The following is a 17,076-nucleotide window of genomic DNA, read 5'->3' as shown; positions in this document are numbered from 1 at the left end:
AAAATGGAATGAAGGTAGAATCCTGGTATCAGTGGTAGAAGAAGTTCTTAGATCACTCACTGAAGTTAAAGAACCAAAGGCACAATATGAAAATATTTCACTTCTTCACTCCAGCATAGGTCCTGCATTTAAAATTCTTCTTATGTTAAAGTACATTATCAGCCAAATATACCTACAGTAACAAAAGTAAAAGAAAACTGGAATATTATTATATTATTTTATTCTTTTAATGGGATAAGAAAAGAGAAGAAACAGTTCTGCTATACTAATCCCTCTTTTTTTTAAAAAAAAAAATATTATCTAATGTTTGTTTTTTTGGTAAAATATTGGAATGCCTCCTTCGGCCTTGAAAAATTATTACGTACAGTTGATGATTTGTAAATTTGTAACTGGGGGGATGGTCCAATGGTAGTACCCCCTGCCCCTACAACAAAAAACCACCACACTCACCCATGTGCACCTCCCAGAGGTTGTAGCACACCTTAATCACACCACAGTCAACAGCGTGTCTCTATGGTCCTCTGTTTTGCTCTTTTACAACTACTTGTTGATCATGAAGGCGGCGCTGCACTGTATAGGTGCAAAGTATATAGGCTATAATGCAGTATAGAATTAAGTATTTACAGTAAATTGTTTAGAGAATAGTATACATCCAAGACGAAGGTTGGGACTTAAAAAGGCTCAGTTAAACATGAGTCTCCTACTTCAGCACCATGGACAGCACCTTGGATTCACCAAAACACAGTGCAGTTACACTAATGGTATTTCAGAGCTATGGTCGAAACCGTAGATTCTTACTTGTACAAACCTTAGTCGATACAAACTCGTATTTCCCTCTAAATTAATGGAGTAGAGGTGTAATGCAGAAAAAATTGGAAATACTCAAGTAAAGTGCGAGTACACAAAAATGTACTGACCTACTGCAAAATACTTACTTATGTGTATTTCCTATAAGTTTAACAAAATAATGGAGTTATCTCCGACTCTCTTGATGTAACACCTCTCATGATTATCTAAGAACTCTGCCTTCTGGATACACGTTTGACTGTTTGAATATTAATCATTATGAACCTGAATTAATTTGGGATCACACCTTCCCTGCATCATCATGACAGGAAAAAAAAACTGTCAAGTAATGTTTGTTTTTGTTGTTTCTTTTCCTCCTCCACTGAATGAGCACTCTTCTGCCTCTTTGTCATTTAGTTTCCAATAGCCCTTTTCTTTTTTTTTTTTCACTTTCACACCTCTCCACCGGCTCTCCCCTCATCCCCGCCTCCAGCCCTCCGCATGGAGGCGTTTGGATCCTTTTTGCCTCCTTAATTAGAAGTGATGGGAAGGTGAGGCTTCAGCAGGCACCAAATGAATAGAGTCATCAAGCTACTTTTCAGGACTATAGCCCAGCCACTTAAGATGCTTTTTCACCCTGTGATGGGAATTTTAATTGCCTACCTCTTGGCTTATAATTGGAGTCTATGAAGAGGCACTCTCAGGGTCTTCAGTATGTCTGCTCTGTATGTGGATTTTACAGGCTGTTTCTTGTTGTTCGGGGAATTGTGGTGCTCACGTAAGAACAAAAACAAAGCTTTGAGGTAGTCGATGACACTCACGCACAATGTTATCCTCATAATCAGAGTATTACATGAGACTTGAGGGCTGTCTTTGATGCATGTATTTTGCCAAAAGTCCTCTCAGGAGAGGAAGGGAAACGGGAGAAAACACAAACTCTTATTGTCGCAACGAGACTAAAAAGAAAAGTTCAAACTTCAAAAACAGTCTCATCTCTCATTTTCTCCATCTAACACCTCGTGAGGTCTTTCTCGTGCCTGTGTTGTGAGAGCTTGGCTGAGTTTGTGTGTGTGCGTGCCATCTCTGTGTTTTTTGTGGGGTTTGTTGCTGGAGGGGAGGGGAGAGTGGTGGCATCCTGCTGTGCGACGGAGAGAGAAAGTTGTGCAGAGACGCAGCTGTCTCTGTGAATGACAGCGTTCTCTGATACAACAGTAGGTGGGTGACAGACAGTTCAGCTCATCAGACCAACACGGCACACACACAGACACATACATCACTCACTGTGCCTCTTTCTCACTCTGCATTTTCAAACAATATATACACTATACTTGTTTCTGCAAGTCTGTGTCAATTTACAATATTTTTCAACATTTCAATATGCAGTAAAAATAAAAAGGACACACTGTGTTTTTGTCTTAATGTCCACAGTAGTTTCTTTTATTCTTTACTTTATCTCTTGTCACATGCTGCCAGCACTCAAATACATTACTTTAGTACAAATTTTACATAATTATAATCAATTTTTCATGCATTCACATCTAATGCTACTTTATGCCATTGATTCTCAAATAGGGGTCTTGGGACTTCCAGGGGTCTGTGGCACTCTGCCAGGGGGTCCATGAAAGGTTTTCAGATTTATTAACGGAAATCTGTGGGGAGGATATTTCGTTATTGACAATAAACTTAATATTTAAAAAATAAAATATTAGTATCATGTTACCCATTTGATAATACTTGTAAATTAGCTTTCCTCAACAGCCTCCATACAATCACAGTATAAGTGTACTTTTTGCATGCTTTTGCAAAGTTATGGTTACAGACAAAGTCTCCACTTCCGCACACTCACATTTCCAGCGTAATTCCTTCGCGAAAAAAGAGACAAAACACACAACAAGCGCAGTTTCTATAGATATCACAGTATTTCCACTTCATGCAACTTTATACTTGTACTCTGCTATATCTCAAAGGCAAATATTGCACTTCGTACTCCACTACATTTGTCTGACAGCTTTATTCATTAGTTACTTTACAGATCACAGATTCACAGATTTTTAATACCCTTCCTGTCCAGTGAACCACGTATCTCCAAATTGGATTAATTTGAATGTTTTTGATAAACTGGAGGATTAAGTGTTCTTGTGTGGGTTGAGAAAACTCTCCTCCTCCCTGAGCTAAATAAACTCTTTAAAACCCTCTGGGATCATCTGCAAAATGGATTGCGAAACCATGAAACGTTGACTTTTTAGAGATATACAGAACAGCGATGCTACAAACATTTGATGATTTTACAGACCATGATGCAGTGTTGTAGATTAAAGTACCCAACCGTATATAAAGTAGTTAAAATTAGCTCAAACTTAAACATCTACAGCAGTAAAATCTAACATATATTAACATTTCATTGCATGTCGACCACAAACTAAAATGTGGCTAACATATCAATGCATCTGTAATAAGAATATAAAATAGACAGTAATTTTTTCTGAATTATGAGTACTTTCATTTTGACCTAACCGGCATTTTCATTAAGTCTTTAACTTGTAATGGAGTCGATTTAATGAATTTTTAAAATGGATAGATTTATTGCCATTTTTACTTCAGCAAAATGTCTGAATACTTCCTCCAGCACTGCTTTCTCCAAACCTCCTATATACTATATGAGATATTGCGTTTTACTTGAATTTGCTCTTGGACTATGTCAGTAGTAAAGAAAACAGGCTGCAGAGATGTGAAGGTGTGTGTATGTGCATGTGTGTGTGCGCATTTGCTCTCCTTGCAAGTCTGTCAGGGCAGATAGAGCTTTCTTCACCTTCTTATCCAATCTCCTGCAGCATGCTTGGGTCAGCCACTCTATGGGTGTGTGTTTTTGTGAGTTTGTGTGTGTGTGCGGCCTGTGTTTTTATTTGTTTGAGGCTCCGGGCTGAGGCTGTCTGGCTTGACGGACGTGTCGTGATCAGACCATGCCTCTGCCTTTAGGCTAAAGCACACTGGGCCTGAAGAGTGCTCAGAATCAGTGTGCAGCTGTCAAGAGCAGTTTAAGCAAGTCGGCTCCAGTCGTTCTTCCCCGGTGGGGGGGTGTGGGATGCCAAATTTGACAGATTTGTAAGCTCTGTAAAGGCTGAGCCAACAGGTAAAAGGTGGTTTTTGACACACAGCGGGTACTCATTTTTTCTGACGGGACAAATATCGCTAATGCCAAGTTATTAACAAATTTGAATTTGAAGCGTCATTCTCATATTATTCAACTGTGCAATGCATGGATCTATGAATACATATGGATCAGCACTGTCACAGATAACAAGTCAGAAACAAAGCTCTGAATAACACAACTCTGACTGAAAATGTTAAATAACTACTGAAGACATTCAGTATTGAACTGATCATTATGGATTTATATCACCACGTCTCCAAAAAGACGCTGCAGTTCAAGGCTGGATTACAAACCTTCTAAACAGGATACCAGAGCACCAGCGCCAACGTTGTAGGCACAGAGGTAACGTTATTGTTAAAGCTTTTCCTTTTTAGCTTACTCCAGGCCTAATTGCCTTCACTGTCCCAGCAGTTGGGAAATAACAGACGAGACCTTTCTTGGTCTTGACAATCTGCAGCATTTGTTAACTGACTCCCTTTAACCTGTACCGCCTGTTTACTGCCAAATTGGCAACTTACTGCTAAGTTTCTGAGCCTCTAAGAGCAGCACCGTCACTCTGATTTAGAGCCATCGCAATTTAGCCCTTGTCAAAGTAAGTCTGATGCTTCCATTTGCTTTTTTAAATTACACAACATCTATCTATCTATCCCAGCCCTTCACGAGTGCCATTGTAATAAGAGGATCAGTGTTACTCACTTGACCTGTCAGAGGTTTTAATGCTGCAGCTGATTGGTGCGTATTCCTGACCTGGTGTTTCGGCACAGCTGGATTAGATTTTTCCCTTTTGAACATATCGTACAGAGAGACACTTTGTCCCGCTTGCTTATTCTCTCGCTGTTCTGGTCTTTCTGTCACCCTCCCACCCACCGACTGACACGTTTAATCATTCCATCACTGAGACCCTCCTTTTTCTCACACAAACACTCACATTCAGACACACACAGGCACACATCCAGAAGAACAGTTTTAGAAGAAAATGAGCTGTATCCAGGTGTCTTCCCTGCATCATTCCTCCAACAGACAAAAATATCCAAATTTGTGTCTGACTCACTCCCTCTAAACACCTCCCCTGCCCTTTTCTTCCTTTACTGACATAAATGGTAATAACCACAGATAATACCTGTCTCTGACTGCATCTGCTTGCCTCATTTTTCCCTTTCTCCTCCTCTCCCACTGCTACGCTTTCTTGGAGGACGTTCCTACTTTGGTTATTTGGAGCAGAGCGGAATAATTGTGTGTATTTATGTGTATTTCGGATGAGGTGTCCAGGTGGCTGGATGCTGATAGGGCAGATTAGACCGAGTGGTGAGCGGGGACAGGTTGCCAGATACCGCTCCACTGCTGGTACAGGCTGATAGCTGCAGATTAAAACAGCAAGACCCGCTGCAAGATAGTGAGACCTGGGCGGGGGCGGCTGCTCTCATATACAGCATCATTAGATTAGGATGCAATCACATGCATACACGTATACCCACCTGGTGTTTCATGAAATGAAGATGTTGCGATTTTGAACAGAATAGTTTGGAACTGTATAAATGTTCACCAGTTCAAGAAGTGAACAATGAAGTTAAAATGCTTAGAGGTGCATAAACGTCATTCAGCCACCTTGGAATTGTATCAGCTCTCATAGTGATTCATTTAAAAGAAAGAAAATGTGTGCTTTTTGTACAAAAATATTATAAAAGCTGTACTTGAATGCCTTAAGAGGAGGCTTTAAATCAACAATACTGTGTCTTTGCTTTGTTGCCCCCACCATTATGTTTTATCGTGCTTTTAAATGTATTTAAATTTGGCAAGGTCGCTGTAAACCATTAGTGCATTTCATTACAATAGCTAGATATAATTCTTAAATGACCCACCTTTTTTCTTTCATCAATGAGATGCTAAAAACCTTTTCCAATTGCGTGCTTTTAATTTAATCAGCACAAGAAATAAGGTGGGAGGTTTGAGAGTGTCACAGATTAACAATCTATTCCACATAAAATCAAGTTTCCCTAGTCATAAATCTGTATTGAACATTGTGTGTGTGCTTAGATATCTATTCATCTTTTAAAAGTTTTGAGTGTATAAGGCAGGCCTTTTAGGATTTCGCAAACTTTTTTGGAGGATTGATGTGGCCCAAAATGCTTTATTTCACAGCAGCATTTCTAAATCTAATTGTGATGCATGTTGCAATGTATTCAGGTCTTTTTTGGGGCAATGAAATTGCAGTAGCAAGTGCGACTTACAAAAAAAAAGTTTGTTTCTTTGTTTTGTGTGATTCATTAAACATCAAAGGCGACTTGTTCCGTTGAAAATATAACCAGAACAGTCTGTTCTGAGTGTTCTAAATAAGCTCACCAAAAAGTCTCAGAATTACAGAAATTCTAACAAAATATGCTTTATTTGTACATGAAGAATTGTACCCGAGGGGTATTCCACTTAGAAACAAGAGTTCAAACTCAGCCAAAACAGCAACCGCAAAATTTTAAAGTGCACAGAGCATTGATAATCTGACTAAGAATGACAAATCATGTTCTTTTTAGTGCCCATGGCAAAATAAAAAGAACAAAACAAAACACTGAGTCAGTTCATTGAGGTGTACATGTATGATGTTTGTGTGGTGGACTGCTGTGATTGGTAGAAGTCACAGGAAACTATGATGATTGGTCATATTTGCAGAATCATTGCGCTAAATGGACAAAATTGTAAAGTCATGCAGTTGTTGTGATCACAACTTTCTGGAGGGACTTTTAAAGGGCTTAGAGCATTATGATGATCGTTCCCGTTATCTGTCATGTCTCACCAGTTGTTGCAACAGTTTTTGGATTGATATCATTTCTAACACAGGTTTAGAGCACAGTTTAACCATTTTTGACCACTTGACCACACAAATGTAGCCTACTAACTGCAACCAAACTAAACAAAACCAAACCCATCTATTATTTGAAAACTTGGACCCAGATCCACATAGAACTGTCAATCGTTGGACCCAACCCAGCCACGAGACACAGACCCGCACTGACTTCACAGCTGATTGCTATTAACAAGTTAATGTTAATGTACAAGTTGTCAGAACAAAGTAAAGTTAGTGTCCTCCCCCTGTGTCTGGCTGCGATGCATAGAAGGCTTCTTGTTCAGTTTGTAGAAACAGATTTAAAAAAATAATGTGGGTAAAAATAGTTGGGAAACCACACAAGTTCTTGGCCGTTTGAAACTTTGATGACTTTATTAAAGAAATGCATGTGCACACGCAAACTCCGCTGGGATTTTGGAACATTTACAGAAATGCTCGTGGCAGTAGGTGTATAAAAAGCTCCAGGGACAGCCGCACCAAAAAGAAAAAGTAATGTTCCCACTCCTCTGCTGTCAGTCACTTAAATCATTGCACTATCAGTTTAACCCCAGGTAAAAACCAGTAGTGCTGTGCCCACAGGGAACGGCACTCTAGCTTCCCATTAACCCTTTGAACACGAACAGGCCTGACAGATATGACTCTCTCAATCATTCCTGCCTATGACTTACCGCTACTCTCTATACCATCTTGTCTCTTTATTCCTAACACATGCAGTCACTCACTCCTTAATATGCATAGGCACACAGGAGTGCGTAAAGTTGTAAACGTGGCGGAGATGGTGAGAAGTAGAACAATGAAACCCCCTCCTGACAAGATGGATGTCATCTCAGCAGAGGCACAAACAGGCCTGCGGGGAACAGCGGATTCCCCTGAGAACAGAGATGGAGACGGAGCTGTGTTGAGGAAATGGGAGAGATAAGGAGATGGAGAGACGGCGAGAGAGAGAGTGAGAATTTCCGGAGAAGGGGAAGAGAAAGTAGAGGAAAGTAAGAATGACTGCGAGATGTTCAGCCCGGCTTGTGCCGTCACCCCTGGGGAGAGCAGCTCCTCTGCCTGCCTCCTTTGATAACGGCACACAGATGCCAGTTGCACCTCAGCTGCCTCTGTACACATGGATGCAAGAGCCTAAAGCAGCGGCTGCCATTTTGTGCCAAAGTCTATTCATAGATCTACCTGCCATAGAGACCTGAGCGTAGAGCCTGCCACATAACCCCCAGTGTCTGCAGAACTGGGTTTTGAGAGCCGGGTCAGGATTTTGAGCTCACCAGGAGCTTTAGGAAGAAACTTTTTAGTATGGCGTTTTGATTTCTGAAAGCAAGTTAGGACCAAGTAGCCTGGGAAAAAAAGAAATCTGCTAGCTTATGGATTATTTGCTCTGTCACATACATCTGGCCAACATCCCGTTCAGACAGATTTCCACCATGGATATCCTACGTGAATCAAAAAATGAATTGAGAGAGGTGCTGCCAGGCTAATGACCACCTGTGCTTCTGTCTATATTGCTGACTGTGTGTGCACCGACATATCCAGTATTTAAAACATGGTGGACTGTGGCTAGAACTTTAAAAGGCAAAATGTATCACCACAGGAGAAGCGAACAGCCGAAAAAGCCTGTCTTACATAATGAAGCATTTGCTGCAGAACTCCCTGTACAGTCGTTTTAATAATTTAAGAGAATCAACTAACTGTGCATCCAAAGAAAGAGATAGCAAATGCTTAACTAGTGAATAGCATTTTAACGAAAAAGGATCTTAAAACACTCTGCAGCTTAAATCTACTAAAAATGATAGCAGTTTTTGCTTCCTACATTTTGCTTTCTTAACTAATTTCAATAAAATGAAAATGAAAATGATAAGAAACTCCCCTCTGTTGTCAGGCCATAGGTTTGTGACAAAACTAAAGGTGTAGAAATGTACTCAGAGTTGGGATTCAACAGTCAGAATCTATAAAATCTAAATGATACCCAGCCACAGCTTGTATTCATCTCACAGCCTATGGAAGTTTAATCACTGAGAGGAACAGCTGCGTGCTGCCTGTTTGCTATTTTCGTGCCAAACTCCATCTATTATACTTCCTCATGCCTCACTATTTCGCTCTCATCATAGTGTCCCTTTGAAGTGTATAGACCATTATCTATGTCAGTGATTGGTATGTGTACAGCAAAGCTTTCATGCTGGATTTTATCAGAAGCCATATATTTTGGCGAGGAGTGCCTATCTAGTGTGTCTGCCGTGTGATTTCTGCCGTATGATGAGGCTTTGAAAACGTCTGCTGTGTACTTCCACTGCAGAGCTGGGGAGGCTTATTGCCCACAAGGCCATCACCTCTTCTATATTACTTGTGAAAATCATCGTGCCATTGTGTGTATTTGTATGTGTGTGTACAGTCCATTTCAAACAGTAGTCGGCATCGATTTCTTCCTCTTAAATGCAAAGCCAACGCTACCCATTGTTTGCTGCCGTGGGCTCTTGTGTGTGTTGACGTGGTGGGCGTACAGTATTCTGCTCTCATGTTCGCATGAACAGCTGACTGTCAAACCACGTTGTGGCTCCACAGTTGTGCCCACATTCCTCATAAATACACAAATAATATGGAAATGTGGAATTTTAGAGATGCTGTAAGAAATGGACAAACATTTTAATTATAAAGTAAAAGACTGAACCTTTCTCATCATTCTTCGACTTCTAGTTGAGGGGAATTATTGATTATTTTTATTTTCTATCACTGAGCTCTGCTTTCCCAACATCAAGACTAACTCCAACCTTTACGGATAACCGAACACCTCAACTCAGATCTTTGCAGTTATTCTGAACTTTTTGCTGGTCAGACCTTCATCAGAGAGCACATTTTCAACAATGAGCAGGCAGATAAAGGACCCTTTAAAGATCTTTTATCTGTGTGGCATCTTTTTAATGAGTTTTAACCTATATGGATGGGACAATAACACATAGAAAAGAAGATTCCTTGGTACATCCATTACACCAATGTGTGTATATCATGCATGACTAACAAGACAAAACAGTGTTTCCACCGAAAGTACCCAGAACCTTTAGGCCCAGCAATGACTTTTCAAGGAGCTAAAAGGTTCCCATCTGTCGTTTACTGTCTTTTTTCTTAACTTAATGTTAATGTATCAAAGGCACAGTGAACGAAAAACAAACTTGGTTGTGGCTGCAGCTTTTAAAATGATAGCTGACATTAAATGCTGTGCTGAAAGTGCTAAAAGCCGCACCCACAAAGATCCTGCACTTTTGGAAAACACTACCCCGCGAGCAGAGGCTTTTTGGGTGGTAAAATAATGTCACAGGAACCTTATTTAGCCTTGGTCCCGGCAGCGCAAATAAATCAAGTTCCTCCAAAGGTTCCTAGTCCCTGGGGAAAATTCTTGCAGTGAAAAAGTGGCTGGAGAGGAAGACTAGACCACAGAGAAAAATTGAGCTTCCATTAGTTTTGCACAGAAACAGCCAGTAGAAAAATCCTTCAGTGGGCTACTTTTTACTTTTTTACTTTGTCATGGCCTGTACTTTTTCACTTTTACTTGAGTAAAGAAGTTGAATCAGTACATCTAATCTTTTTGTGCAGAAGTATGCATGTATGTACATGACCAGTTTCACTCAAATATGAAAGTCTGATATGTATTCTATACGTGCTGGATCCTGCATATTGTATCATATACATTAATGTGTAGTTTATCATTTAAAGTGGGCGCCTCAAGGGTTTAGAAATAGTTTAGACACTGCTAGTTTGTCTGCCACAGCCCACTTCTTTTCAGCTGCAGAGGTGGAAACACCACGTGTACACGGTGTGTATCACTTTTATATTTGAACCTTCGGGTGATGGCGTGTGCGCGTGTGTATTGATCGAAAACTCCTGCACACCTGTTTTTAGCTGCGTGATCCAGGATGTGGAGGCAGGCACCGGTCCCATGCATAATTCAGCACACAAGGAAGGAACGAATAGCAAACAATAGCCTGCAGTTGTAGATGGAGACAGCAGGTTGACACCGAGTTTCTCTTTGTGTTTGGGTGGCAGGGACTTAGAGGAACGAGAGGGTGTCTGTTAGCACTTCATTTCACTCTTAACCGGCTCCGTACTACCTTGCTACTCTCCTTTTTCTCAATTTCTGTCATGTTTGTCCTTTAACACCTGCCTATCTCAGCTGTGCACTTTTGTTTTTTATTTTTTTCCCCCTGCTTTTTGTGTATTATTGGAGTAATTCCTTTATTATCTAACGAGCAAGGCTGCAGCCTGTTTACTCTACATTATATAATAAATGCCTGTAGAGATAAAGAATCATTTCTCTGACTGTTTATTTACATTCCTCTAAACTGTTTATTAGCATTTTTCCTCCTCCTTCATTGCTTCTCTTTTCTACAACTACCATCCGCTGTACCACTTCCTGTATGTATTTGTTTTATGTTGCATTCACTTCATTGCGTGGGGATATTTCTTAATTTACTGGATGCCTCAAAGGAAAGTGTTCATACTTGTAAAATACCACTAATTGGTGTGATTCAAGTTTTCTGAACACTTTGAATATTTATGATGAAGTATTTTTATGTTTCTTCAACATTTTTCGAAAGGAATTAGTATTATTTACAGCAAATTAAACATTATTTCTTTATTTATTTACCTTTATTTAAACAGGAATTCACATTTTGATTGAAAATCTCTTTTAAATGTGAGACGTGGCCAAGGTAGCAGTCATACAAAAGCATTAAAATGCAACACATACAACATGTTATATAAAAATCCACAATCTGTCGATGTGCTTTAAGATTTTATTACTGGAGATAAATATAATGCCCATCATTCTGACCTGTATGCTAAGATTGGGTGGCCCTCGCTCTGTAAGGCATGAAAGACTGTGTTTTCTTTCTTTCTTTCTTTCTTTCTTTCTTTCTTTCTTTCTTTCTTTCTTTCTTTCTTTCTTTCTTTATTTATAATGCTCTTATTGCCTCCTTCATCACTTTAATGCTTTTTTTCTAATGTGGTCTTAACCGCTGTTTTTAATGAATTCGGACAATCTACGTTCTCATTTTTTGCACCTGCAATATGGAACAACATGCAAAAAACTGAAAGCTTTCCTACTTTTTATCCAAAGGCAATTTAAAACATTAACCGTATCATATTTTACTTTCAGATGTTCTTGTTCTTGCAGATTCATAGCCTTAAATTTTTATTTTTAATTTTAAGTTTTAATTATTATTAGGGGTTTTTATTTATTATTAAAGTTTTATTGTGGCTTTAATGTATTAATTAATTATTTTATTTATTTATTTTTATACTTCTTATTGCTACTTTTATTTAAGTTTCTCATTGGTGTTTCTTCATTTCTAGAAGCTTTTCTTTTATTGTTTTACACAGGTACATTGCAAATGAGGTCTCTTCTTCAATGTACTACCGAGTTAAAAAAAAATGTTTGAATGAAAAAACAACAACTATTCAAACATAGGGGTCTCTCAAGAAAAACAAGCACGTCTCCATTTTTTATACATCCTTTAATAAATGGATGCAAGTATATCTTATTTTAGTAATTTTTTTGTAAATTGTTCCATGCACATGAATTTTGTTTTCTGAGCATTAAACTCAGTGGAGCAGTTTATAATGACTGAAATGCAGTACGGAGCTCTTGCACTTGACATTAAATGTGTTTTGTGTTTTGATTTATTTTAATTTTGTAATTTAAAAATATAAAAAAATATTTATTTGAATTAAAATATTTAATTAAAAAATCTGAGTCATGTATTTTCAATTAAGGGCAGAACCATATTCCTCCTCCATTGAGTTTAATTGGGCAGACGTACAATGTAATGATTCTCCTTTGGCGGACACACACATACAACAGCAAACAAACAAACCTACCTTGCCTCTATGGTACAGAAATTCACACGTCACAAGTCACCATGAATAATGGATAAATACCTGTGTTTTCAGAGACATCAAACAGCAGACAGATGGAGATGGACAGTGAGAGAGCGATACAGGCAGATTGAGTGTGTCTTTGATCCGCTGCCTAAAATGACTGTAATATCCTGCTGTTTGAGAGAAGCACTGAAGGCACTGTGCAGATGCTTTGTGTGTGTGTGTGTGTGTGTGTGTGTGTGTGTGTTTGTGTGCAGTATTTTGTGAGTTCAGATTTGCACTTGTGTGAGTGACAGGCAGAACATATTCATTAGTGTGGCTGTTTCCACCAAGGAAAGAGATGAATTGATGGTTAAAGGTCAAGGAAGAGATGAACAGGAAGTGCAACGAAAAAGGAGGAGCAAGCTGATGGGGTGACTGAGGGGAGGATGAGAGAGGATAAAATAAAAACAGATGGCTAACAGCAACAGAGAGAAACTATTAAAAAACATGAGGAAAAGGTGCCATAGAAAGGTCCCATGGGACGGCTATTGGAGTGCTAGCCATATATCATGTTTCAAACAGGAAGCAAGGGAGGGACTTTTTACGGACAATGATTGGCATGTACACTTTCCAATACTACTGAATGTGCTTTGCACCCCATCATGCCGCTATAATGTCCTATCAACTCTTTCCAGACTGAGATTGAGACCAGATAGCCTCTGAGACCAACAGAGGCCAGTTTGACAACAAGGAATAGATACAGAGCTGGTTTTCTTGTTGGGCTTTGCATCCCAGGGCTGAATCATGGCTTACCAAGCTAATGGTAGTTAGCGGTAAGCTACTTTAGCAAGCAAGTGAAGCTATCTTTCCATCAGGAAAGCACTGTGTTCCTTGTAGTTCAAGATTCGGCTGTGTTCACTGGGAGACTGCTAAGCCTGGTTCTGTTGCCTGCTAACAGCAGCTAACAGTCACTGTTCGCTGCTTTAGCAACAAGTAAGCTAAAGCTATTTTTCCAATAGGAAAGTCTATAATTAAATAATGAAGAGCTGAACCTGAGCAGCTGGAGGACATTGGAGGGAAAACTAAAACAAATATTTCAACCATAAAATACAGTTTCACACAAATTAATGAATAAAGTTGTGTTTTTGTACAAATGATAAAGCAGTGTGTTTGTACAGTGAAGTGTGGCCACGAGGCAGCAAACAGCAGAAAATAAAGTATTTCATTGGATTTAAATTTAGTACACACCCCCATGTGCAGATTGGGTAGTCAGTGTTTTTAAATTGTTTTTCAGGAAATTACTGACTCCAAAATACCATTTCAGATACCCAAGAATATATAAAAAATGACACATAGACATATGTGATAAAAACTTTGACTTCATGGGAACACCTCTTATCCCGCCCACTAATCCTAAGCCTAATGGCCTTAATAGCACGGCTCCTCCCAAACATAAAGGCCTCTTGACTAAGCTAACTGCACCCTTTTATTTTTCTTTGTATTTGTGAGTGACAACCCATTTGGCTACTTCATTACACATGGCATAATTAGCACTTAAGCAAGAGTGGGTGGTGCTCGCTGATTATGTGCTGCTGCCTGTCATTTGTTGACAAAAGAACGGGTCTTTCCTCGGTAATGAAATTGTTTTTTGTTTAGAGAGCCATTGCCATTACGCACTGCATCTAAATTTGGAAGAGCTGTGTTCAGATAATTCATCTCCTGTTTTGTTCTGTGTTGTGATCAATATGAGATGAAATATCTGTCAGGATAAATTCCAAGATTGAGTCAGAAAAAGTTCCGAGGTCCGTTTAATTGAGAGACTCTGAGAGGAAACGGGGAGCTCAGATTAAGAGCCTCTTCATCCGTTAGTCTCGTGTCGATACAGACTTGTCAGTCAATCCATATCTGTATTGATCTATTGTCTGTCTCAATGTACCGACGCGGGCGCTTATTCAATGCCACACACACGTACAGTCAGACAAATAAACGCATATTCCCCAGGTTTTTATCAAAAATTAAACTAGGGGGTTCTACAAAGAACCCTTTTACATTTCAAAGGTTTTATTTTTTATCAACAAACCACTCAAGGGTTCTGCAGAGACCCTTTTTATATTCCAGGCTCTACCAAGAACCGTTTATATTCAAAAAGTGTTATCATTTATTAAGAACCCACCTAGGAGTTTTTATTAGCAACCCATTTTTATGAAGAAGGTTTTATGAAGAACCCATTGTAAGTTTTATCTTTCATCAAAAACCCGCCCAGGGCTTCAACTGTTCTTTTGTTTCAAAAAGGTTCTTTGGATGAGAAAGCTTGTTAATGGAACCTTGCCGAACCCTCTCTTGTATGAGAGACTTCATATACATCATCACTTGCTTTCTTTAAGAGAATTCACCGCGTTCCTCCCTGACCTTTGCCTGCACCATCCAGCTTTGTGTAAAAACTGGAAATACAGGAGAGTAAAGATGTTTCTGATGTCTCTGGGAAAACTCCTCAAGCTGTTGTATTTATATTGAATGAGGCCGGGATCCCCAAACTCACCCCTCTTTTTCCTCTGTCTTTTTCTCCCCCTCCGTAGCACCATCACTGATCAGTGAGCTGCGAGCAGAGAAGATCGAGCAGAAGAGCATCACCCTGGTGTGGAGGGAGCCCTCCTACCCAAACAGCAGCCGCACTGAATATGAAGTCAAGTACTATGAGAAGGTAAGATCCGCTGTTACATCATAATCTGTCCACAGCTTAGTTTTTCACTACTGTTTTTCTGTTATTTACATCACTTATCGAGAGTAATACACACAGCACTCCATTTGTTCTCCATGTACACTAATATGCTGTAGTAAACTTTAATTTTTCATATTTGCTATTTATATAAATTTAGTAAGAATGCAGTGACTAAATAGAGGAAAGCGATAAAGAAATATGTTTTGGTGTTGGTGTAAAACCAAACGATACGTCTGCATGGTTGACATTATCGGCCAATTTTATTTTATCACAGATTCATCAGTGTCAGTGCATACAGGAGTCACTATAGTAAGAAAATGAACAAGAAATGCCAAAGATATGGTTGGGGTAAAGAGGGAAAACTGTGTTGCTATATTGAGAATATTTTCACTGGTTTACCTTGCCAACAGACAGCCTTTTCCACCGGGAAACCATCATTATATAAGTTCTTGCTTACTGAACCAGACTCCATCGGCAAAATTAGTCATTTTATTTCGCAGAAAACAGGAGGTGCTAGCATGTTTCATTGTATAATTTCAAGAAGGTAAGTTTGGATTAACCAAATTCACACAATAACACAAGCAAACTAACATATCAAGGCAGCTGTAGACCAGCAACCCCTGTGTTCGGCAAGTTAAAATAGCTGATTTTGCCAGTGGACTCTGGCTGAGCAAGAGAAAATGATGTTTGGCTTATAAAACAACTTTTTCCCTTAAAAAAAGGCTTTGCAACGGCGAGGTAAAGCAGTGAAAATATCCTAAATTTAACTGACATTTCCATAAAGCTGGGGAGATTTACGGGAAAGGTTAAAAATGGAAGAGTTGAAATCACAGCAGCAGAGGCCGAGTCAGACTCCAAAAACACTCAGTTCTGTATTTCCCATTGTGCGAGTAAATGTGAGCCTCTTTCGACACCTTACCTGCCAAAAAACACTTAACAGCCAATTTTTAATTATCAGATTGTTTTTAAACTCTCATATATCAATATCAGTGTTACAGTTGATAACCCAGGATCATTTGGGTTTCAGCTGGTATGATGACAGCGTAGACACCAAAAAAGTCTACAGCCTGCTGTTGCTTTGGTGCACCATGCTAATTTGCTCACTGTATGCGCAATGATGATGATGAAAAATTTAGTAATACCACAGAGTCAACTGTGAGAAGCGATTTACTCACTGTTCTGTGATGTTAGAGATGCTGTTTTTTCGTAAGATCAAATCATCGTCTTAAGCCACTAACTATTGAGATATTGTTCAAAAATGATGTATTTTTATGGCATTTTGAGGGCCAATTTTATAGAACCCTCAGTTCATATTACTGACATATTTTCTTTTGCTTTTATGGACGACCAGTGTAATTTAATCGGCCTTATCATGCTCATTTAACAGAACACTTAGTCAGATTGTGGCCGCCCCGTCAACAGTCATAGTCTTCACACTAAATCTGTCATGCACGTAAACCACAGCTGTCACGCTCACGCCTCTCCATTTTCATACGCTGCATTTTCTGGCAATACCAGGTCTTTGTATTTGGCTGTGTCACACTTTCGCCCATTTTCACACCTCCTCCTCTTCTCTATGCTTCACCATATTTAATAAAGCCCCTGCTCCTTACTGATCTACTCCCACATCTTTAAAAAAAAAAAAAAAGAGGGGAAGATTTAGAGGAAGGGTGGGCGAGGAAAGACTGGAGAACAGAGAGGAGATGACAGGAGGTATACAGTGGAGCGTTTTGAAAG

General features: G+C 39.3%; 1 protein-coding gene across 2 annotated transcripts in view; it reads left to right on the top strand.

Annotated features, from left to right (window-relative positions):
- Positions 1-17,076, top strand: part of epha10 (EPH receptor A10) — a 219,900-nt gene that overhangs the window by 149,825 nt on the left and 52,999 nt on the right. For both annotated transcript variants that reach the window (XM_084739711.1, XM_084739710.1), the window contains exon 6: positions 15,197-15,321. In XM_084739711.1, the coding sequence (XP_084595837.1) occupies positions 15,197-15,321 (125 nt within the window). The remainder of the gene's footprint in view (positions 1-15,196; positions 15,322-17,076) is intronic.

This window comes from Lutjanus erythropterus, chromosome 16 (assembly GCF_056507025.1).
Source record: "Lutjanus erythropterus isolate fLutEry1 chromosome 16, fLutEry1.hap2, whole genome shotgun sequence".
NCBI lineage: Eukaryota > Metazoa > Chordata > Actinopteri > Lutjaniformes > Lutjanidae > Lutjanus > Lutjanus erythropterus.
The sequence above is the reverse complement of the archived record's forward strand: the minus strand, read 5'-3'. Positions and strand labels throughout refer to the sequence as shown.